This window comes from Drosophila montana, unplaced genomic scaffold (assembly GCF_035044405.1).
Source record: "Drosophila montana isolate Dmon_TW-CO22-7 unplaced genomic scaffold, ASM3504440v1 contig_3733_1, whole genome shotgun sequence".
NCBI lineage: Eukaryota > Metazoa > Arthropoda > Insecta > Diptera > Drosophilidae > Drosophila > Drosophila montana.
Window position 1 is genome coordinate 9,302,830 of NW_026998620.1, and position 23,160 is coordinate 9,325,989.

Here is a 23,160-nt window from a genome sequence, read left to right on the forward strand (position 1 = left end):
GGGCGGAATTTCCCAAATAGCTGAAACAACTTGTCATTAAGTTCTGTAGAGCTTTGAATATAACTTTGATCCAAAACGGACAAAATTTAAAACTTATCCCAAAAAATCTTTGAATTTAATTTTGCACCGAGGAAGCTTGGGTTCTGCGAAAAGTGTGAGACACGTATCAACTGATTTATCATATAGATCATTGGAAATAAATTTGAACACGAAACGTCACCCACCAAACCCTTGAACCCCATTTCCACCAACGAGTAATCCTAATCCTAGTCATGAATTTGAACAAAGGTCTTTGAAAATGAGTTTGAGGCATGGTAATCTATGGTAACCTATGCAAATTGTGGTAAATGAATTTTCGTAAAGATTCTTCTAAATGAATTTAAGCCCGAAACTTTACCCATCACATCTTTGACCATAATTTCTAACAAAGAGGGATGGATTTTGCAAAAATTGTAAAACGCCTTGAAAAAATATGAACTTAAATCTTCAAAAAAGAGTTTAAGGCCAATCGGATGGTAAACAAAAAAGTTTAATGCATCCGTTTTCCGCGATTAACCCAGCATTTTTGTTTTGGGAATCATTCAGTTAGTTGGGACTAAAAAAAGTTGTATACACAGAGATGACAGCTTTAAAACATTTTTGTAGCTTTCGTAAATGTACAGTTGTGCATTGCATTGACTGAAAGTTAATTAGCATTTAAGTGAACATTTTCCCAGAGATGATTGCATTATAGTTAAGTAATAAAATTACAGCTCAACTGAGGGTTCCGGGAACAAACATGACACCATCCCCTCATGTGTGCAGTTCCTAAAATGCTGCGCAGTAATATGACGCTGGCGTTTGCCATGGTTACCTATTTATTGACCGGAAGCCTCCTAATTGGAGGCGTGGCAGTGGTGCACGCTATTAATTATGTGCAGACGTGTGTTTTGGCAAGCGCTGCACACGGCCAGCGGGAAAGTGCATCAGTCGAGTAGGAGACCATTTTATAATTAATTAGCAGAGTCAAGTGCACTACGACCGCCTCTCGGTAAACTAAGTGAAAAGCTCTTTGTTCATTTTGCGAATTTTTGATCAACTTCCGACATTCGTCAGTTGGTTTCCAGCTATGGCCAGCTACGGGTATATCGCTCCGTTTTATGTCCTGGTTTGCTGTCCATAAGCAACAAAAGCAAGCCAGGAAGCTAATTGAGAACGTTTTGATTTCCATGCCTCTGTCCTAGTCAATCAACTGTTGCCGGTCTCCAGAAATGTGATATCCTACATTTTTGCTAAGTTGTCAGCCTTGTTTCTCGGAATTCCAGCAAAGCCCGAATCCAATCAGAAAGTTGCCCTATTGGTCTCGCCTGCTCTTCCAATACGCAGGGCCATTCCAGCTCAGACATGACCTTGTAGTCGGTCAACGCTTCGATCTCTACTTGGCTGTTTAAGACCAGTTTTTATGTCCTTATGAATACAGTCTCTTTCAAATTGAGAGATGCACAAATTCTATGGCGTGTATTTCCGCCTGCAAATTGAACATTTTTCCACTGACTCCGATTCGGCGGACCCGGTGACCCGTCATCCTCAGTAAGCGACATGTGCTTTCACATTTTAGGTGAGATAAGTAGATAGGCTGGTCTATTCACTATTACTAGTTGGTTCTGCCCAGCAGTGATGAATTTATCTCGTCAACATCCTCAGCCGCTTGCATTCGCCTGCGGCGACCTACTTCCTGTAATTCGAATTTTCCTTTTTTTTCGATGTGGATGTGAGCAGGCTTAGCTAAAGCAGAAGTCTAGAGCCACTGAAGGATAAGTACGCATTGCGCCCGAGGCACACGTGTCTGGCGCATTATGGTGCAGTTGACGCTTGCGATCATTTGCTGCTCGGCTCTCCACTCTGGAGGAGACACTGCCCTGTGCTCTTCGCTTCGCCACTTTCGGTCTTAAGCCCCTCTTCAGATGCCTAAGGGACCAGCTGCGGGCTTGGCCACTTAAGCCTACATAAGTGGTTGCACAGATTCGCAACGGCATCGTTACGGTGATGAGCGGGGCACCTACGCGGCGGATGAATTCTGTGTTAGAGACCCGCTGCCCCGCAACCAACGGGGAAATTTAATTTCTATGAAAGCTAGTACAATGATGGTTTAAGCCAAAAAATTTATAGCTAACTTAACTTTATCCTGCGTGCTTCTTGTTCATGCGATATATGTACATATATATTTGAAATATTCGTGTGAACACCCAAAGCCCCATATTTACCGTCAGTACACAGAAATGGCATATTTTAAAGCTCCTTTATTTACAGCTCTGCATCGCAGGAGTGACGGTCGGGCTGTGTCCTGATTTAAGTGCAGCGAAAGCGAAAGCGAATTGTGAGCTAGCGCACATTTTGCCAAATATGATTGCATTATGGCGAAGTAACAAAATTACAGCGCAACAGAATGTTCCGAGAACGAGCTATCTGCTTTTGAATGCAGTTCCGAAAATGCTGCGCAATAATGTGGCAGGGGTATTTGCCATGGTTACCTATTTGTGACCGGAGTTTACCGTAGTCTATTATTTATGGTGGCTGCACACGGCCGACAGCTTGGCTCAAATGCAATGCTTCAGCTTTTAAGAGGGAAAGCAGAACGAAAAGAACAAAGCATTTATGGAACCCATCAGGCAGATCTTTCAATAAACAATCGGCAGCACACCTGCAACCACTTAACTCGTGGCTGGAGCTCTTGTCCCAGAGCTGGAGCTTTACTTTACCGTCGTGGGCTTGCGGTTCTTTTGTTCCAGCCTGGACGGGGTTGATGCCGATGCCGATGCCGATGCCAGTTCGTGCCTATGCATGCCAGCCCAGTCTCAAATCAGTTAAGCAGTAAGCAAAGCAAATGCACTGCCTGAAGAGGAGGCACAACGTTGGGTTAATGGAAGGTCGTTGGGGGCAACCTAGCCTCCAAAGCTGTACATATTGGAATCTAATGCCTTTGTGAGTGGCATTAATTTGATGCTGCAGTGCTGGGCGGCAGCAGTTGCTGGCTGCTTGAGCTTGAGCTTCAGCTTGAGCTGCTCCCATGTCGCGCACCGCTGCAATAAATCAATTTTAAGTTCATTTCTTGGAGAAAATGTGTCGCTCGCTTCGTGGCCTGCAGCTTCTTTCAAGGCCTGGGCGTTTTCACTTTCGGTTTCCAATTACACACAGCTGCGCTCACAGACCCATCTTTCTCTCTCTCTCTCTCTCTCGTTCGCTATGCTTCTCCGCATGTTTGTGTCTAAAACACACCCAGAACACACACACACACACACATACACACGCACACACACAGCCGTTTAAAGTGTGTGGCACGGTTTTTGATTAGCGCCCGCTCATTCTCCTGACCGTGACACAATTTCCATTGTTGAGCACTGACTCAGCCACAGTACCAGCATCCTGATATCGAATCTCTGGTACAGTAATACAGGCCACACACACACACATACACACAAACGTCCATATGGGTCATATATAGATATACAGTGAAAGTTTTGGGCACTTGTTGTTGTTGGTGATTAAAATAAATTTTATTATCATTTGGTGATTTGATTTAAGGCTCTATCTTGTACAACATTCATTTACTTATTACACTGAACAACGAGTTTACAATATGTATGCATAGGATCATGTGCACAGACTTGCAAGTAGTTCCTCTTTTGTATACAATCAATCGCATGGCTGATATAACCGATTTAGCTAGGTGTACAGATGTCTTTCGTGACACGAACAAGCAGGATTATTACGCATTAAAAAAATACACCCATTTATTGAGTCGGTTTGATAACCAATAAAAGTGTAGTCGTGCGTGCTCGTGTCACGAAAGCACAGTAGCATATTTTGCTTTAAGCATGCCGCAATTTTATATAGCTTCGTATACATACTTGCACTATAAACTAGATACACAAATTTCACTAAAACATGTTTTAAAATGCCATTTTAACTTGAGTTAAAGCGTCTAATATTAGCTAGTTGCCAAAAATTATGCTACGGGTTTTCATATACATCTTTTTTCATTTTTCATTTGGTTATTGAAGCTGTGTAATACTCAAGTTTTCATCACGAACATAAAATGGATGTGGAAACGCACAGTTGCGAAAAAAACATGGGAGTATACAATAAGGACACCAGTTCAAAACATTACATGCTATATTAAACATTAAATGAGAGGTCAAGTTAACATTTAGCAAAAAACAGCTAATAACAAACTTTGACGCAGAATGTTCGACCGATCCGCTTAGTTCTGCAGTGCGGCACGCAGCAGGCTGTCCAATGTCAATTGGATCGTTCCGTTGGCAGATGCCTGCAGTACAGATTGTGGCTTTGGTAACGCTGGAAACTTTGAGGTCGTACTCGCTGCCATTGGAGGTTCCATGCTGCTGAGGCACTCCACAACGGTGGCTGGCAAGGGCGAGGCAGGCATGGCCACGTCTGAGTTAGCGGATGTATTCAAGGCATTGTTCGACCCGTTCCCTTTGCGCGGAGGTGATGGCGGCGTGAGCTGAAGTACCGTACTAAAGCTGTGCTTGCCGTTAGGCGTCTTGTGCAGCGCGTCTAACTCCACTTGGGGCTCAGGCACTGCTTCCGTTTCTGTTTCCTCTTCAGCGACAGCGAACGCATCCGGCACTTCCGGCTTCCGTTGTTGCGCAATGGCGTTGTTTACCTTCTGCCATAGATTGGTGATGGTCGCCTCCTTGCCGGCAGCTGCCGTGCGCTTGGCAATCCTCTCAATAAAGCTCTCGCTAACGGAGATGACTGGGGCGGTGTCCACCACATTCTGCTGGCTGCAATCGCTGCGCGTATAGGAAATGAGACGCGGGCGGATTTGCGGTCGCTCGGCAGGCAGCTCCGGAAGTGTTGCAGAGACTGCGCGTCCTTCGCTGACCAGTTTTAACATTATGCGACGGGTGATGCCCCGCACTAGGGATTTCTTTTCCTCGGTTATATAAGGCTCCCATTGCTTGAGTTTGGACTCCACACAGGCTACAGCCTGGCCAGGTTGGCGACGCAGTTTGGCTCGCATGGACTCAACAGCGTTCAGTGCACCAGATGGATCCGCCTTGAAGCTAACAAGATCATAGACAAAATCTTTGTTGACGGCCTTAACGCGTTTTCGTATGGGTCGTTTCTCGGCGCTGCGCTCGCCAGTGTCTGGTGAAATTTGCGTGCGCGACTTGCGACGCTTTTTGTTGGGCACGGGATGTTGCAATTGTTCATCCTCTGGTTCCTCCTTGATGACGAAGGCGGGGGCAGCGGCTGCGGCTATGGGCGAACTGGGAGCCATCTCTGGCGGTGGCTCAGTTATTGTTTTAACGCGCTTCATACGTTTCTCATAGGTTTTGGGCGCCGGCTTTGGCTCGGCAGGTAGATCCAGCTCCGCTGACTGCTCCTTATCTAACAGTATAATATCACCATCGACATCATCGCGTGAGTACTCGCACTCATGCGTAGACACATACTGCTCGGTCAGCCTGTCGCGATCGCCCTCAATTTTGTGTGTGAAACCCAGGTGATTGACTATGTCGTATCGGCGAAAGGCGCGATAGTCGCATATGGTGCAGCCGAAGCGGCGAGCACGATAATGGAACATGGAAATGTGGCGTCGCAGATTGCCGAGCGCATTGAACTGCTTATTGCATATCTTGCAACGGCAGCGTAGCTGTTTCTCAATGGGCACATTGCGCTTCTTTTTTGATTTCGTTTTTGTCTCATCAACGCTGGTCTGTTCGTCCAGCTCCCGCTCCTCCTGGTCCTCCTGTTCGTCTTCGCTGTTGGACGCCTCCTCGCTAGATAAATCGCTCTCCTGCTGCAGCTGCAGCTTGTCCAGCGATACGGTACGGAGCCCCGGTGCATAGTTTTCATTTTGCTCGGCCAGACCGGCAAACATTTCATTCAGCGCATTAGAGTCAATGCTCTGCATATCCACTGCAACTGAACTGGGGCTCTCGTCAAGCATATCCAGATTGGACACACTGGCACCATTTGCGATGGCTTTTAGCTTCTTAACGGCTGGTGCCGGCTTGGCCAACGCCTCTTGCTTGGCGCGACAGTTTAGCAGATGCGTGGATAACGCCGCACGACGCTCAAACGACTTCTCGCAGTAAATGCACAGCGACATGATCTTGCGCTGTTCGCCATTTGGATTAGTACGCTCGGGCACTTGTCCGACAACGTCGTCGGACAACTGCAAACGCTTTAGTTCACGACTTGGTCCCTTGGGCTGGACATCACCCTGCTGCATGCGGCGTTTCAGGATCGTGTTTCGCATCATGCGTATTCGTCGAGTTGGTTTTCTGGCAAAGCAAAATAAATGTAACCAGTGTCAGAGTGTGCATCTAGCATACCCACTTGTGATCCTTGGAGAGGTGACGAATGACAGCTGCTGCCTGCAGAAAAGTAAGCGAGCAGGCTGGGCACTGAAACACAAACGCTGACGATGAATGATGCTTCTGTATGTGCAGCTCCAGTGTCTTTTGCGTCTGAAAAGTCAAGTTGCCTGGAACATATAAAGAAAAAGGAATAAATTCAAAGCCTACTCATGTTATTCATGTGATTTAGGTATTTTACATATTTCGCAGAGAATGTTTGTTTCCGTTTCGTCGCTGACGGACTGCTCAGGTGTTTCAGCCGAATCGCTACCACTTGGTCGCTCGTAATGATGCGTGTTCATCGCCTTGCCGTCGGGTCCTACGATAGTTTGCTCTGGATTAAGCATGTGATGCACTTCGTTTAGCTCAGTTTTAATGCTATCATCGTGCTCGACCTTTATCGTCTGGTAGACCGCATGACTAGATGTCGGCACCGACTCCAGCTTGAGCACTGGCGGCAGCTGCTTAACTGCCGCAGTAGGCGCTTTCTCGCGACGTAAGCGTTCAATGACGCCACTTAAATCGCGCATGCTGCCACGCATGGGACGCGCCTCGCGAGGTACCGGCGAACAGCCTGTGCTTCGACTGCGCAGCATGTGTTCAATATCCTGTGAGGCATCTGCCTGAATTATCATCGTGGAGTTTTGATCCTGTAAGCAAAGTGACTAGTTGATTCATGAAACAAACCAATGGAAAAAGCTTAAATTGGACACTGGCTTTACGGCTAACTCACTGCGTATCTGGTATTATAGCTCGTTACACGGGCGCTTATGCAGCAGAAGACACGTTTGTGGCTAATGAAATTGGCCAAACTGCGAAACATATTGCGGCACACGTTGCACTCATAGATGAGGCTGCACTCCTCGCTGAGCAGACGACGCACCTGTATGGGACAATGGGACATGAATTAATGATTGTTCTAGGTACAGGGCACCCACACACGCGCACATATACAGTAAAAGCTCTTTTGAGCGGACTTCTAGGGTTGCGCACTTGACTCCTCCAGCTTAGGGGGTGGACGTTAAAAACATATGTGAAAGCAATAACATAAACAGGAAAACATACGCATTCATTTATACTTTTACATATTTCCGATAAATAGATATGGATGTTTGAAATTTACTAATTGGGTCAAAAGAAAATAGAAAATTGTTGATGGTCCAATTGTCGTATAATCTTTGGGCTAGAAGACCTATGTGTTCAACTTTTAAAAACTATCCCTGTTATTATTTATTTGTAAGTAGGCAAAACAAAATGATAGAGACTACAAAAGGAGTTATGAGCTATGAAAAGGGCTTGTACATTGGGTTTGTTTATATTACGCCATTCTGGGACCCAGTTGGGTCACGTACGCAGCTCAGCTACACGCCTACGATTCCGTTAACGCTTCCGCTTACCTCACTGGTTCCGTTTTCGTAGGCGCGTCGGGCCTCCTCGAAGCCTGTGTGGGCAGTTTGGAGGGGTCGCTGCAACAGGCTTAAGTCGTTGCCATCGCTCTCCATCTGTTGTGTATCCGAATTGCAGCGCGAGTTACGCTTCTTCATGGCTGCTGCCCGTAATTTGCTGCCGCTTGGAAAAACGCACGAGTTGTTTGTTTATTGAGAATTGCACTTGCACGCACTCATGTGCGTATTGCCCTTGTTAAAGTCTTATTTTAATTGATTAAAATCGGATTTTCAATTCGAATTTACGCATGCATATTGCACATTTTCTTATATTGCAGTTTTCGCTTATTCTTGTTCTCGCTGCTTACAGAGAGAATTAAACTCGCTTAATTGTGTTCTCGTCCAACATTGCTATTGCTATTAGCTAACACTGTTTGCTTAGGCACATGTACCCTCACGCTGAGAACCTTGGCAACATTTTCGCTCACGAAAGCATGCTTATCGATATTTCTATCAGAATGCAACTTTAGTTTGCGCGCGCTCCTATGTGCTGAAAAATGTTGCATTTGTACTTTTGAAAGTTTTCAATGAAATAACCCCATTTGCATTTAAGCTTTTATATTTATCTATATTGTAGAAGATTTATTCGCTCAAGCTTGTTGTTGTTTTTTTGACATTTAGTTATGTAATACATTTTATTTATTATTCTTAAACTAATGCTAGGCAAAATTAGTGTTTATTTTTGACGAATACACAATTATGAATTTTAGTTTATTGTAAAAAGCGTTTGTCATAAAATAATGTAGAGTAATATATGTTTGCACTGATGTTTACCGTAGTTTAAGCTTCATATGTATATGCATATAATTATTGTTATTTTTCGAAACTCAATTGCTAAATATACATATTGGGTGTGTTAATATATTTTTACCATTCTGGCTGCTCAGCAATAAACTTTTATAGTTTATAGTTCTGTGATATTTGATTGAATTTTTGGAAAAATATTCATTTATCGGTTCGTCTTATGTATGGTATTGGTATTTGGTGTAAATAGCATGTGGCTTAATAATTATATCATTTAATTGTGTACATTTATAAGCAGAAATGCTGCAATGCCTGCTACATATATATGGATTTAGGTATGTAAATATAATCTCTTACATTTTTGAATACATTTTTTTTTTAATTTAAATGTTATACGCTTGACTTGAATCGCTAGCATTAAACGTTTGCCATTTTCTTTTTTCCATGGGCTGCTATCTTTTTTATTCATTTAGTTTATGTTTATGATGAGTAAATTTGTATAAAGGTTAAGGTAATGCGTTTATCTTTAGTAAGGCACTAGTTACACATTGGGCCCCCTCTCCCATCAAAGTGAGGGGCGCTGCTAAACGTGTAACTACTGACTACGACATACAAATCCCTCTTCCATATCCGATCAAATTTTAAAGCTTTCGTGTACAATTTCATTTAGCGTATTCTTTTCATTTAGTTTTAGTTTTTCTTTATCGTTTTTTTCTTTTTAGCTAATACACTGCACTTATGGCAAATCTAAACTGATTACAAAACAAGCAACGATGCTGCAGCGACCACGCCGCCTACTAAAGATAACTTGGAGGAGGGTCTTGGATCGATGATCGATCGATCGGTCGGTCTGGATATGGAGTGATCGGCCACTACACAGTGCGACAATTTGACTGCATTTCGCTACAATTTTTATATAGTGGGTGGTTGGGGGTTGTCTGGTAGGTTGGTTGCGTGATTCTTGTCGATAGTGTGTACGTTTTGGGCTGATAGTTTACTGTATTTCTTTACTTGGATAACACAGGATATTAATATTATTATGTGGTACCCACATTTGTCGCGCAGTTATTGTAGTGAGCACACACACACAGGCTAGTTACAATATCTAACCTATAATTACATGTAGCATTATAGGGGAGAGAGAGATAGAAAAAATAGAAAGAGAGTTTGTATAGTTAGCGGTCGGGTATTTTCTAAGTTCTTAGTACAATTGTTTCACGATTTCTGCCCCATGACAGACTATAACTAGGTTTAATTTTAACATATTAGTTACATACAAAGTTGAAAATGCAACTGCAGAGTTGGGAATATTGCTTATCCAAACGTCTCTTGCATCTGATGCGCAAGCAACTATGTTAAAATTTGGTATCAAAATCCTTTAAAGTATGTCATGTACACATATTGTGTTATTTGCGTATGGTAGTGTATGTGTATCTGTATCTGTATTATGCGCAATGGGTTTGAGATTACACAGAGTTACATACGTACAGGTATGTATGTACGTGTGTTTATGTTTCGTAGTTGACAGGCAGTTATGTAAGTTAATTTTCAACTAACTAACTTTGATTAAAGTTGCCATTGTTGGTTAGCTGTGTGTGTGTGTGTGTGTGTGTGTGTCTAGTGGGTGTGTGCGCGTGTCTGGGGGCACATGCACAGCAGGGCTAACAACAACATACACAAGTGCAGGATGGCTTCTAATCTATGTATGATATCTCTCATTTCTAGTTTATATTTTAGGCATACAATTTAACCTAGATAGACATGGATGCTTGCTTAAAATTTAAAATATTGGTATTATATCATAAATTAAATTAAAAATGTTTATTTTTGGGTTTATTATAAAATTTCACACTGTTTAAAAGGTTGCCATGATTTTCGTTTTGTTACATGTTATGTATTTATGTATTTCTAAAGTGTATATTGGTAGTCTGTATGACAATGAGAATGTGTGATGCGCTTATTTCTTCTGCTTCTGCTTCGACATGTACAATGAGATTCGCATTCTACTTACATAAGTTAACTCATTTTACAAATCATAAATTAGACATAAACTTAAACAAATTGACAAAAAAAATGTACAATTAAAATCAAACAAATTAACATGATTATGTGAATACGAAATAAAACTTAAGACTTAGCGAGCAGAGATTTTAAAATGAACTTAAATCATACAACATATATATAAATGTATGTCGAACATAAGCATAAAAGTTAATTAAGAATAGTTATATATTTCATATAATACATAAGGCCTTGATAGGGGGGTATATCGAGTTCAATTCTTATAATGTACATAAGAGTTCATATAACGCTCTGCCAAAGGTTAAAGCCAATCCGGCGAGGAGTCTTTATGTCTGTGTGTGTTTTGTATGAAGATGTGGCAAGTGAGCGTGCCCTGGTTTTATAAGGCGTGTTCCTTGTGACACATATAATACAGCTCATCATATATGGATGCATGTTTGTATGTATGTATGCAAGTATAACAACATGTGCTATACATATGTGATATTCTTTTATATTAGTTGGGTATCGTTTGATATTCGAATTGTCTTGTTGTTGATTTTGTTGCTGTTTGTTTGTTATTGAATTGTTATGTTCACGATTGTTTTGTTATTGTTTCATATTTCGATTTTGTTTTTGCTTTGATTTTTACATTGTGAATAAATGCGTTTAGTTCAAGAACTTTGCTATTGTTATCATTATGAGGTTGGCCAACATGATGCAAATGCTTGATTCTGGCAAATAGCTACCTCCGCTCACAACAATGTCTTTCTCCTCCAGGAGCGGATAGTCGATGACATGTATAATGCCATTGGTGCACTCAACATCCGGCCGATATACATTGATCTTCTTATAATTCCACACGATCACATATCCTGAAATGAGATTGTAAAACGAGTTAAGAAATTTCGTTAAGTTTTCCCAGTAAAGGTCTAAGGTGATATGCTATGGAGCACACGGTGAGGTTTATGTTTTGCATGGAATGGGGCCAGTTTTGATGGCTGTAGTGGGTTGTTTGTGCAATGGGTTGACAAACGGCAGCACTCACCAGTCCATTCGTGACTAGCATACTCATCATGTAGATCTTTTACATATATTGATTTGTTTTTGTTAAATACAAAGCATGAGATTTTGGTAAAGTCGAAGAGAAACAGCAAAAGTTAGTACAGATAATGGTACCGATAGCATCGAATCGAAACAAAAAGCTTTTTGGGTGCCCTAAGTGGCTACAACTGAGTATAACTTACGTCCAGCCTCCTCCTCGACCTTTATTTTGAGTGAATCACGCAATGTGGGCAGCACCACGTTGTCTGTGGTAAGCGACATTTGCGCTAGATCTTTCATGGTAAACACATGATCCGCAAGGACCAGATGACGCTCCAAAATGTACTTGGACTGTTATGTGAGAAACATACAGAAAAAGAGAGAGAAACTTTACTGATAGAATGTTTTGGACGTAATGAGCATCTGCTTACATGATAGGCAAAGTCACGCATGAAGAGCTTCTTGTGCGCCGAGGGATAATCCAGTTCAGTCTTCTGCCAACCCTTGTCGCGGGGCACAAAGAACGTGTATCGGCGTTGGGTATTGTTTAGTTGATCGTTAAAATGCGAGAACTCGCCCATCTTGTAGGTATCGCTGTTAAAAGAAAAAGGCATTAGCAACAGAAGAAAACAGTTTATAAATAGGTGTTACCTCATCATGGGATCGGTTTCCAGCTTGCCCAGCACAGTGGTATGCGGCACGCCTAACACACGGTCAATGATATGCACATAGCCATTGGTTTGTGCCACATCGGCCTGCAGCACTGTGGCGTTAACGCCACCACCTTCAACAGTGATCACGGCATCAGAATCATCGCCGTTGATATTAAAGTAAAGGAACGTTCTATTATTCACAGTTGGCACCTGAGCGATCTAGAAGCGAATACAGTAACTTAAAATGTGATTTTAAATGTATTTCTGAATGAGAGCATACCATATTGGCATTTTTTTGTCTGATCTTCTCGACGTTCAAGCGATCCTTGATGATGTGCATGTTCAGAATATCGGTCATCTTCTTGCGATCCCTGTAAACAACAGTTTTAGTAGAGATTTCATCTTATCCGGGTAATCGCCAGTTTACCTAATAATATTGTCAATGGAAGATACGTTCCAAGCCTCATTGCTGGGCGCCAAAATGGTCACTTCAGACAGATTGTTTATGCCTTCCAACACTGCGCCACCGGCGTCCATGATCACCTCGTAGAATTTGCGCAGTGCTCCATTCTCGCCATTATCCTTTAAAATAGAAACGATTGTTTATTAAATAAGGATGTAAGTATATTTATGTATCGTATATAACTCAAAAATAAAAAGTTATTAAATTGGGAGTAGGGCGCTCAAGCGATATATGCTTCGATTATAGTGTTTATTTTTATGGAGGGCACAAACATCAAACAGTTATATATTTTAGATATATTCACAACATTTATAATGTTTATAAAATGTAAACAAAAGAATTGAGCCAATTGATTTGGAAATCATGTTTATAAATGAAAAGTAAATGCGGAAAGCGATTCGTCTAGTAGAACTTAAGTTCTGGGTAATCTCAGCGATTGTCGCTGATGCATTTCTGTATTATTAAATCAAGAGGTGATTTCTAATGGTCTCTGGGCATGAGAAACAAAGCATTAAGAATGGAATGTGGGCCCAGGTGGCGATTGTTGTATTTAGTGGGTGAGGTTCAGGGGCAAGCTGATGAATTTTGTGTTTTTGAAAATTGGTTGTGTTATACAATTACTTACGTTCAGAAACTAATTCGGTTAAATCGGTGTACAACGTTAAAAATGCGTATTCATTTTAAAATATTGAACATATATCATAGAAATTGTGTGTTTGTGTCGTATTCGTTTACGAGTATTATTTCAGGTTCCGCGCAGTGTGCAAGTTCCGCCACCGAGTTGGAAAAATGTTTGAAATAAAGTAGTAGGGAAATAGAGTTTATTTACTTTGGTTTCTTTTGCGGAGTTGAATAGTTGCTTAACGAGTATTTATATTGAAATTTGGATTTGGCAAGCACAGCTTTTGACTTAATAAGACTTTTTTAGTTATGCAAAACAATTTAACAAACTTTTAATTTCAGTAGCGTGCACACAATAATCAAGCTTATAGGAATAATTGAAAATTAAAGAACTAAAAGCATTTGACCAAAACCAAAATGAATGAAATATCAGAATATTTGGCAATTAATGTTCACATTTTGACATGCAGTCACAAAAAGAAGAAGTCCACAAATGAAAATAAGAGATATATTTTTAGACGAGACAGTCTGTTTTTATAAACAATTGTGTTCTAAACAGCTAATCAAATTGTTAAGCACTTGCAACATTTTAACTGTGTTGCACCTGCGGCTTTTAAGATCTAATAGAAAGCTGTCACTGATCGAGACAATTGAAGCTACATCAATAATAATAAATGAAGTCTGTTGTGCTCTTTATAATCAATATATCAACAAAGTAAAATTAACTGGTGTTTTGAAAAGTAATTTAAAGAAGTCTATAGAACATGCCTAGGAAACATGCAGGCATACAAATAAATGTAATAAATTCGGCAACAAATGAGAACCACAATACTAACTAAACTTTAGACTAAACATTTGTATATACAAAGGCACGTAATGTTTACTGTACAGATATAACTAACTTCAATAAGAATTGTTTACCTTGAACGACTGTATTTAACGTATTGTTTGTCAAGTGTGGGGATTTTCAGTTTGTATCGAATCAAGTTTCATTTTGTGAGCGATATTTGCATGTACGAGAAACAGAATATAGATCAAACGGTCAGTAAACCGATATGGGCAATGCGCGAATTACAACAAAACGCTAAACAAACAGTCAGAAATGTTGAAAATGTAAACAGTAAGATGAGCCGACTTTGAGCTGATTTTCAATGCACAACAACGTATATAATGTATTATGTAGGTCGGATGTATGTCTGCGATCAGCCATGGACGAGATGCGTCTACAGCTAGAGTAACACTTAAAATAACGTTCAAAGCATGCCGACTGAGCGAACGATCGGGCGAGCTGAGAGCTGAGTTGTGAAGCTATGAATGGAGGAAAGCATTAGTCAATTGCGACATTTTACATGGACTGGACGTGGTTCACCAATGCACTCGATCGATAAATATGCAGGAATGGTGAATGAAGTTTTTGAAATGCGCCAGTGCAAGCAATGCTTCAAGAATTTTCTTGGTTTTTCTTTCAGTAAGCCAATTATGTGTATCTAATTTAAGCGATTTGCTTGCGACTGCCACAGAGTCGGAGTTGGGAGCGCATTGAGCTGCAGTTTGAAAGTGAAGCATTTAAATGGAAAATCGTTTTGATAGTTGTGCCAATTAGAGCCTTGGAAATTGCAGCTCATGATTGTTTGTTGGTGTTGCAAGATAAAGAAAATTGAAATTTGGTTTTTTAAAGATAAATTTACACTAAATACATTGTTTTTTCGTTTTGGTTTTGATTGAATTTTGGCAATACTTACATTACACCCAAAATTTTTTTAAAATAAAATTTATATTTTAAAAATTATTTTAAAATAAAATTTTGCTTTTGATTTTACATGAAACCGAACTAGTTAACATTACGTGCAAAATCTGGGGTGCTTGATGGCGCCAACAAACCTTACACTAATCTCTAGATCTCACAGAAGATCTAAGCAAATTCAGTTCTATGTAGAATCAGACTTTGGGTTTTCGTTTTTGGCAAAGTGTAACTATTGAGTTTTTGAGATCAAGCGTCGCTTTATGATCTGCATACATACATAGATATATTTATGTATATATGTATGTGTGTGTCTACTGTCAATGTCAAGATTATGGTGCTATTTGATACTTTTGTTTTGACTTTGCATATAGAAGAACGGTGGAAATCGGGGACCCTCAAGCAGACGCGCGCCACTTGTTCCTGTCGAGAGAAGCTCAGCTAAATGCAAAGCTTTGTGGTGTGTGTGTTTTCTTTGTATGTTTGCATGTGTATGTGTGTGTGGGTGTAAGCATTTGCTGAGGCAGCTGGCAAGCCCAGCGACCCGACCCGGTGCTGCGTGCCGAGCCAATCAAAATGCCAAGCCTTATCACCAGTCAAGGACACTTTCTATTTATTACTATGTGTGTGGGTGTACGTATCTCGGTTTTGTATTTAAGACTGGGTGCTACGCCCACCTACCTGTAGGAATTGGGTGACAGTCGTATCGATGATCATGAGCGGACGATGGATCAAATGGATCACACCGTTTTTCACAGGTATATTGGCCTTGACAATCTCGGCCAGGACCACACCCTGAGGATGCTTGGCATCGCCAATGATTGTATTGGACTTGACATACACTGCAAGAGGAGGGTGAACGGAGTTTAAGTAATTGTATGTTAAAGACCGTTGAAGGCAATTAATGATCTTACTTTTGCCGTCCTTTTGCTTGAAGAAGCTCACTGTGACCTTGAGCTGATCCTCAAAGGCAGCGGAAGTCTTGGGTTCGTCATGTTGCGAGGCGGCAGTGAAAATGACAGTGTTTGGTATAACATGACCATCGATGACCTTGCCATCCACCAAACTGCTGCGGGTCGAGAGCTGCGTGAAATTTAAACAAATATAGAAATCAACATTTGATCATAGGATGAAAAATATTTTAGCTAAACGCACCTTGAAGCCCTCATCGACGGGCAACAGGAAGGTATGCGCCCCAGGCGCCTGATAGAGAGATTCCTTCTTCATGAGCGTAACCTGGGAGCGATAGGTGCGCAGCTTGTTATCGCCCACGTTCAGCTGATCAGCCTTTTGTATAAATTGTAGTGCATCCAGATTGTTTATTTCTGTCTTGGCAGTTGGCAGCGCAGTGAGTGGATCCAGCACCTCGTCGATAATGTGCATGACCTACACAACAAATTAAAGATAATGGCACAGTTACTAATATCCATTGTATAAATATTCAATTGAAAGATTCGTCACTGACCTGTCGCTTGCCCTCGCGGTCGGTCAGCTCGACGCTGAGTGAGGGTATGATGCGCGCATTGTTCACATAGATGTCACCATTGCGGCTCTTTGTGATGTACAGCGGAGGATTGCCGTTCATGTCCGATGACACGGTCTTTTCCAGTTGATCTTTGCTGAACGCCGCGGTGGCTAAGCGTGGGAGAGAATGGATTTTAATTAAATAATTCGCATGAATCAGAGTATGCAAATACTTACTTATGTGATAGAGGACATGTGTGGGTCCCTTGTGGCGCTGGAAGGCTTCATTGGTGGGCACAAAGATCGTGCAGGAGCGCAGCGAGAGCGTCGAATTGGCAACAGGATTCTGCTCCAACAGACTATAGAACTGTAAGCACAAACGATTGGACATGTTTTAGAATACTTGTATAACTTTGTTGGACAGTGTATTGCATGCACGAAAATATCGAACCAAACAAAACCATGCGTTGGGCTAAACGAGGGGGAGCGCTTGCCTTTTGGCAAACTAACGACCTGTGGGCCAATTCTACTTGCAAATCCATGGCAACGTCAAACAACTGGTAAAACAGAACAGAGCCTGCTCGGAGAGAAAGGTTTATTGAACCAATTACGTAAGCAGCGTCAGGAGCAGTCCATAGGGCGGGTTTGTTGCCTTGTGCCCATTTCAATAACCGAATACATGTACTTAAATTGTGTGTGTCATTACTGAGAGCGTGATGCCTATCAGGACACTGGCAATGGCACATGGAATTGCATTTTCCAAGCGCAGCTACCCTACATAACAGACGCTGACCCTTTGGGCTAGCTACCACCTGCCTGGCGGCACATGCGACCGCACACTTTGCGGCTTCCCAATGTGGCACCACCACCACCAGCACCACCAGCACCATCACCACCATCGCCGTCGACACGCCCCGCTGCACATTCTCAGCCAGCTTTATGAGTGGTGCCACATACGTAGCTCACTTTTTTTCAAATTGACCGTCTCTCTTTAGGTGCTTGTGCATGAATGTGTGTGTGCGTGTGTGTGTTTGTGTTTGTGCAATCTCCCGCACCTTTTTTCGTTTCTCACGTTGTACCTATTTTGGTTGTTTCTCGTCCTGGCGTAGCTAGTGAGTCACGTCAATTTTATTTTAAGGGCTGCCTGGCCACCTTCCCACTGCATGTCTCTTAGTTTGGGCAGGACCATCAAAGGACTTTTTAGTAATTGGAGACGCCAGTTGTCGCTGTCGTTATCGTCGTGCAATGTTATCGTCGCTATTTTGTTGGTTGGTTTCCATTTCACTTTCTAAATGCTTTCGTTTATCTTACTGCTTGCCGGTGGACTGGTGCCAGAGAGTGTGCTTATTGGTTAAGTGAACTGCGGCCAGTTGCGACTGGGTACCAAAGGACAAGGTCTCATTCCTTTGCACTTTGAATTTACGGTTTGAGCTTAAGGCTAATCGCGAGGAACATTTCTGCTATTCAACAACGGGAAAGTTTGCTTCAAACTTGTCATTAAATGAACTTAAGTCGTTTAATATATTTAAAATATATATTCTATTTTCAGAAAGCTAACGTTTTCGACGGACTATCGCGAATACAAACTAATCGAGAGGATTCGAATCGAAAATTGTCTGAGGCGAAAAATACAGTTGCCAGTGCTATATAAGAAGAAGAGTTGTTTATCATGATATCCTTTAATTATAGTAACAATAAACAATATATTTAAAAAAACAACTGTTAATAACATCAAAACATTGCATACTTATGTTAACATAACTTACTAAACCTACTAAAAGAGCGCCATGACTGTTAACAAAAATTCTGATAATGTCTCTGATTACAGATTCTGCTGTGAGCAATGAGGCAATTCAGTTGCAATTATATATTTACATAAATTTGAATTACCAAATAGTAGGCAGATCAATCTTAATGGGTTTCATAGATATAATCTTGCCAGATGAGCTGTCATCGCATAGTCATTGCTCCCCTGGGAGTGTGTGGTGCTTGCTTTGCATAAGTGCAAACTGTCAACTGTAATTCATTACCAACTCCTATTGACAAACAGTGCGAAGAGCGTGGCACACACAATGCAAACTTTTCTTAAATGAAGCGAGGGCGTACATTTATGTTATGTACATGAAAGGGAACATCCCTCGGCCAGCACTTTGCTGTTTCAAAATGCATTTGATTTTCATGCGCAGCGCGCAGTGCCATTGAACCCTGTCCGGGACAGAGGCAGAGTCTGATATTGGGGTGCACCCTGTGCCTGTCCCGGCTAGAGTCAAGGGCATCATGACTCAGAGACTCAGAGAGCCAGACGGCGGTGCAAACAAATTCGGCTAATGCAGCCACAGCGTTGGTCATTTCCAACCCTAACGGGGGGGTGGGATGACGCCCACTCAGAACACAACCCTTGTTTGAAATTTATTAACGAAATTAAGCCAAAAAACATGTAACGGTTTTTCATTAACAATTTTTAAGATAACATTTCTTGTTGTTGTTGTTGTTACAGCTTACCCTAACTGGCAAAAGGCGCCTGAAGGATTTGGCAGTGTTCTGAAAGAGAGAGAGAGAGAGAGAGAGACAGAGAACCGCTGACAGTTCAAATTTTGTTTGCAACTCACATATTTTGTGTTTTTTAGCCAAATTTATTTAATTTGTACTAGACAGGGAACAAAACAAGCTACGAGTACGAGGGCTGTATGCATATGTTTGGGTGTGTGTATCTGTGAGTACGTTATCATTCAATGGGTCGTGTCACATGAGGGAGTATATTTCGGCAGCTAATGGCGTAATTGCTACACTTGGACGGGGATCAGAAACGCAGAAAAGAGCAGCCGGCTAGCCTGGCCAGCTTCCTGCGCAGCACTTGATCATCATTGATTAGCTGCAGCATTGCGGGTGTGAGAGTTCTCCAATGTAATTGGTACAAATTATGCACACATATATGGTACATTGTATGCGCATGGCAAAGTTTTTGGTATAATTGCAGCAACCCCCTCGAGTTGTGTTTTAATTGGTGTTGAAACATCGGGCAGAGTGGCAAAGACTGACGAGGGGAGCGCAGCTACGATCGGAGGCCGCATCGCATGCCAGTTTAACGTTTAACGTTCTCAATGGATCTCTAATGCATCTTGCCAGATCTTTAAGTAATTGTACAAATATATGCGCGTTTCCATAGGCGTCCATTAAGGTCAGCCGCTCATTCGCGTTTTACGTATTTTTATTCGTAGAGTACGAGGCTCACATAACGCTGCCAGCCGCTACATATCACGCGTCGCGGCATGGATTGTATAAGTATTGTAATCTTAAATTAAATTTAATTGAATGCGATGCTCGCGTTGATGGTCCAGTTGATGTATGTAGTTGATGTGTGTGTATGTGCCTAGGTCGTTCCGAGCTGTTGAGTGTATGCCGCCCCCACACACGCCGCAAGCGTGCCCCATCCCAGCCAAGCCTCAGCCGATGGCTCTGTCCTCAGTCAAAGGTTAAAAATTAAAATGATAAATATAAATGCAATGCACAGCGAAGATGACGTCGCAACGTCACAAGCTGCACTGCCGACAGGAAGTTTAGGGTCAGCGGAGGAGGTCAGCCGTACAACGACCGCACATTGCTGAGTGTGTGGATGGGGATTCGATCTACAGATGCCCTCTTCCACACACACCAGCGACTGCTCATCCTTAGGTTAATGAGTTTCGCTGGAAAATTCACTCGAGGAATATAACATAATTTGTAATTATTACAATAGGTCTATGTGGATTCAAAAGAGTGCTTCAACATTGTTTGACAAGAAATTCGAACTATCTGAGTGTTTACATTTGGGAATATTATTGAAAGAGACTGTCAAAGGAAATATTACATTCAAGATTTACGATTGCACAATTATTTGAAATGTGTGCGTACAATTTAGCGCAGCCAAGTTTTGCCAAATAAACTTAAATAAAAGAAAGGAAAGCCACGGCTCAGATAGAATATTGTAAATTATGATCCACAAAATTTTAATTGTATTATATAATTATTCCATCGAATGAATTATTAATTCCGAGTAAAATAAATAGTCCAAAGAAGCTCTAGAGCTTTTACAGATGCAGATATTGCCTATGATTCAAAGTGCTTTTTTTAATGCCATTTGAAATTTTGATATTTAAAAGTTATATACAAAATATGCCCGACACTACATACCCTATACATGTGGTATGCCTATTCATCTATCTAAACCATCAGACTGTAATGAGTTTTGCACATAATGAACATATTCCGAACTTGTTATGAATAGCGCATGCAAGTTTTTTTTTGGTTTTTTAAATACAGTGCGCATACGGTATAGTGAACCGTTTACTTGAAAGCAAAAGTCTTGAGAGCGGATAAGCAGCAAAGACATTTCTTAGATTGTAGAAAAGACTTTGGCAAATGTATACACAAATGCTTAGTCTATTGTGGATACGGATGCACAGAATCCTACTCGCAACACGTTGATGCACCTCATGAGCACGCTCTGTTTGGCTGTAGCTGTAGCTTTGCTGTTGCCACAATCTGCACTAGTTTAGGCCGCATACGTACGTATAGTATGTACAGTATGCAGTATATACAGAAAGTATCTCTACAGGTAACGGCAAAGGTACTGCATATATCTTTTCATTGTGGCGACAATTACAGGTGAGGTAGTTCGCAGTTAGCAGCTCGCACGCTTTCTTTTCAATTGTGAAATTTCTTCTGGGTTTTTAAAATGCTCGCTGGCTAACAACTATTTTTGGGCATTAAATGCTTAACAGAGTAGAACGGCAGACAGACGGACAGTTGTTGTTATTATTGTTGTTGTTTTAGGCTGGCAACCTTTAATGGCTTCTGACTTTTTACACTTTTATGTGTTGCCCATATGTCTGCGTGTTTGTGTGTCTGTCGGTGTTTGAAGGTGCAAAAAGGCAAACATAAACATGTAGGTAGAAAACTGTTATGCTCGGTCGACGGCAACGGCCGGCTTTGTAATGCTCCCGCTTGGGTGTGTTGCTGCTTTTGCATAATTTATTTTTCTTTTTTTTTCTATATCTTAGTTTATTTTATATAATGGGCTCAGCATGCATACCGAATGAGGCCGCATTTGGACTTTGGACCGTGCTGCGGCTAAAAAGGGTTTTGCCATCATCGATTTTTCAACAGCAACAACAAGTGCAAATGTTAAAGGTCAAGGACATAAAGAAGCAGGCAGCTGCTGAAACAGACGAATACCTGTGCGGGTGTATCTCTGCCTCTCCCTCTCTCTCGCTTTGTCAACTTTCTGCACAAGGATTTTCGTTTCAAGGACATTTGCAGACTGGCTTGACCAAAATATGTAAGCATGTGTGTTGGCTAACAGCTATGTATGAGTAAGTGTACAAGTGTGTGTGGATAAACAACTTTAATTACTGCTAAGAAACAGCTGGCTAAGCACCTAAATACATGTGTTTTCTATTTTGGGCAGAATATTTACTTTGTTTGTTGTGTGTTGTAAGACTCACCTGCGAAAGTTCGGAATCGTCACGCAATTTGTCCACCAAATCAGCGGCAGCTGCATGCGCTGTGCAGCAGCAGAGCAGCAGCAGCGCCGCTAATGCGCCCGTTCCACAGCTAACAAACATTTTACAATACTCGCGCACTTGTTTTTGCTGTAACGACGCAACAGCGACGACGACGACGGCAGCGGCTTCGATAGCGACTTTTGAGGGTTGGCAGTATTTGTTACTGTATTTGCAAACGCGCCTTTATGCGATAACTACCTGCAATTTAAGGGCAAGGAACACATATAAATTCATATATAATCAATGGCAACTAAGCCATCCCCCCTGACACACACACACACGAACTTAAGAGCACACGAACTGAGCTACTCAAAAACAAGCGCTAGCTTGGCTTTAAATATTGTTCACATATACACGTACACACACACAAATACCGTTATGTCACATGAAAAGCATAACAGCCGCCCAAGAAGGAGACCAAAAAAACAAGAGACAAGCTAAGCTGCGCTTATTATATATTGTTTTTGGTTATTTCTTATCTTATTTTTGCTTGTTTAATTGTTAGGCACATTGCGTTTGTATATGGCCAATGCTTGCTACTGTGAACGTTGCTACCGCCAATTTTCCCATTCTGCTGCCATTCGTGGCTCTCGCTAACAGCTCAAGGAGAAGTTCTTAGAAAGAACCAAACCAAGCCAAGCCACGCCTCTGCAGTGGGCACTAACTAAATTATGCAACGCGCCTCTGGGCAATTGTTGTCTGCCGCGTAACACTTTTGGTATTTGTAAATGACCCGACTTTACTCTCTCGTATTACAGAGTATTGGCAATTAATAGCGAACGAGCTAGTTCTTTAATATGTCCGCTTACTCCACTTATTTTGTACTTCTTTCGTACATATGTACATATGTATATTTGGAGCAGTAGCAAAAAATCTATACTAAGCGCAGCAGCAATGCACGATTTTTAGCAGTACCAGAGTCCCACTGAAGCCACCACAGCAGTCAATACATCCAAACTATACCGAGACACTGACGTACACCACGCTTCAACGTTTTATTGCAACTAAGCCGAGAACAGGTTTTCAAGAGAGCGCACCCATAACAGATACAAAACATGTCTGCAACGAAT

The 23,160-nt window shown here is 41.6% G+C and overlaps 2 protein-coding genes across 11 annotated transcripts; both read right to left on the minus strand.

The window, feature by feature from the left end:
- Positions 1-3,550: 3,550 nt before the first annotated feature.
- On the minus strand, positions 3,551-8,137 carry LOC135436170 (uncharacterized). 2 transcript variants are annotated; one of them, XM_064693666.1, is made up of 5 exons: positions 7,769-8,137; positions 7,105-7,254; positions 6,571-7,036; positions 6,352-6,499; positions 3,551-6,296 (listed from the first exon to the last, which is right to left on the minus strand). In XM_064693666.1, exons 1-5 carry the CDS (start codon positions 7,913-7,915, stop codon positions 4,241-4,243), a joined length of 2,967 nt encoding a protein of 988 aa, XP_064549736.1. In that variant the 5' UTR covers positions 7,916-8,137; the 3' UTR covers positions 3,551-4,240. The 2 variants fall into 2 exon arrangements, with proteins under 2 accessions (XP_064549736.1, XP_064549737.1); XM_064693667.1 differs by having other exon boundaries at positions 6,571-7,021; positions 7,769-8,136.
- Positions 8,138-8,363: 226 nt separating this feature from the next.
- Positions 8,364-23,148, minus strand: Fas1 (fasciclin 1). Of its 9 annotated transcripts, XM_064693277.1 has the most exons (15): positions 23,006-23,145; positions 22,031-22,288; positions 19,050-19,088; positions 16,785-16,914; positions 16,549-16,718; positions 16,239-16,469; positions 15,998-16,166; positions 15,765-15,925; positions 12,686-12,840; positions 12,539-12,629; positions 12,257-12,477; positions 12,037-12,199; positions 11,809-11,956; positions 11,610-11,645; positions 10,367-11,436 (listed from the first exon to the last, which is right to left on the minus strand). In XM_064693277.1, the coding sequence occupies exons 2-15, from the start codon at positions 22,148-22,150 to the stop codon at positions 11,231-11,233; spliced, it is 2,040 nt and encodes a 679-aa protein (XP_064549347.1). In that variant the 5' UTR covers positions 22,151-22,288; positions 23,006-23,145; the 3' UTR covers positions 10,367-11,230. The 9 variants fall into 9 exon arrangements, with proteins under 9 accessions (XP_064549351.1, XP_064549353.1, XP_064549347.1 ...); XM_064693281.1 differs by lacking the exon at positions 19,050-19,088 and adding an exon at positions 8,364-9,670 and having other exon boundaries at positions 11,311-11,436; positions 15,765-16,166; positions 23,006-23,146; XM_064693279.1 differs by lacking the exon at positions 11,610-11,645.
- Between the last annotated feature and the right edge of the window lie 12 nt (positions 23,149-23,160).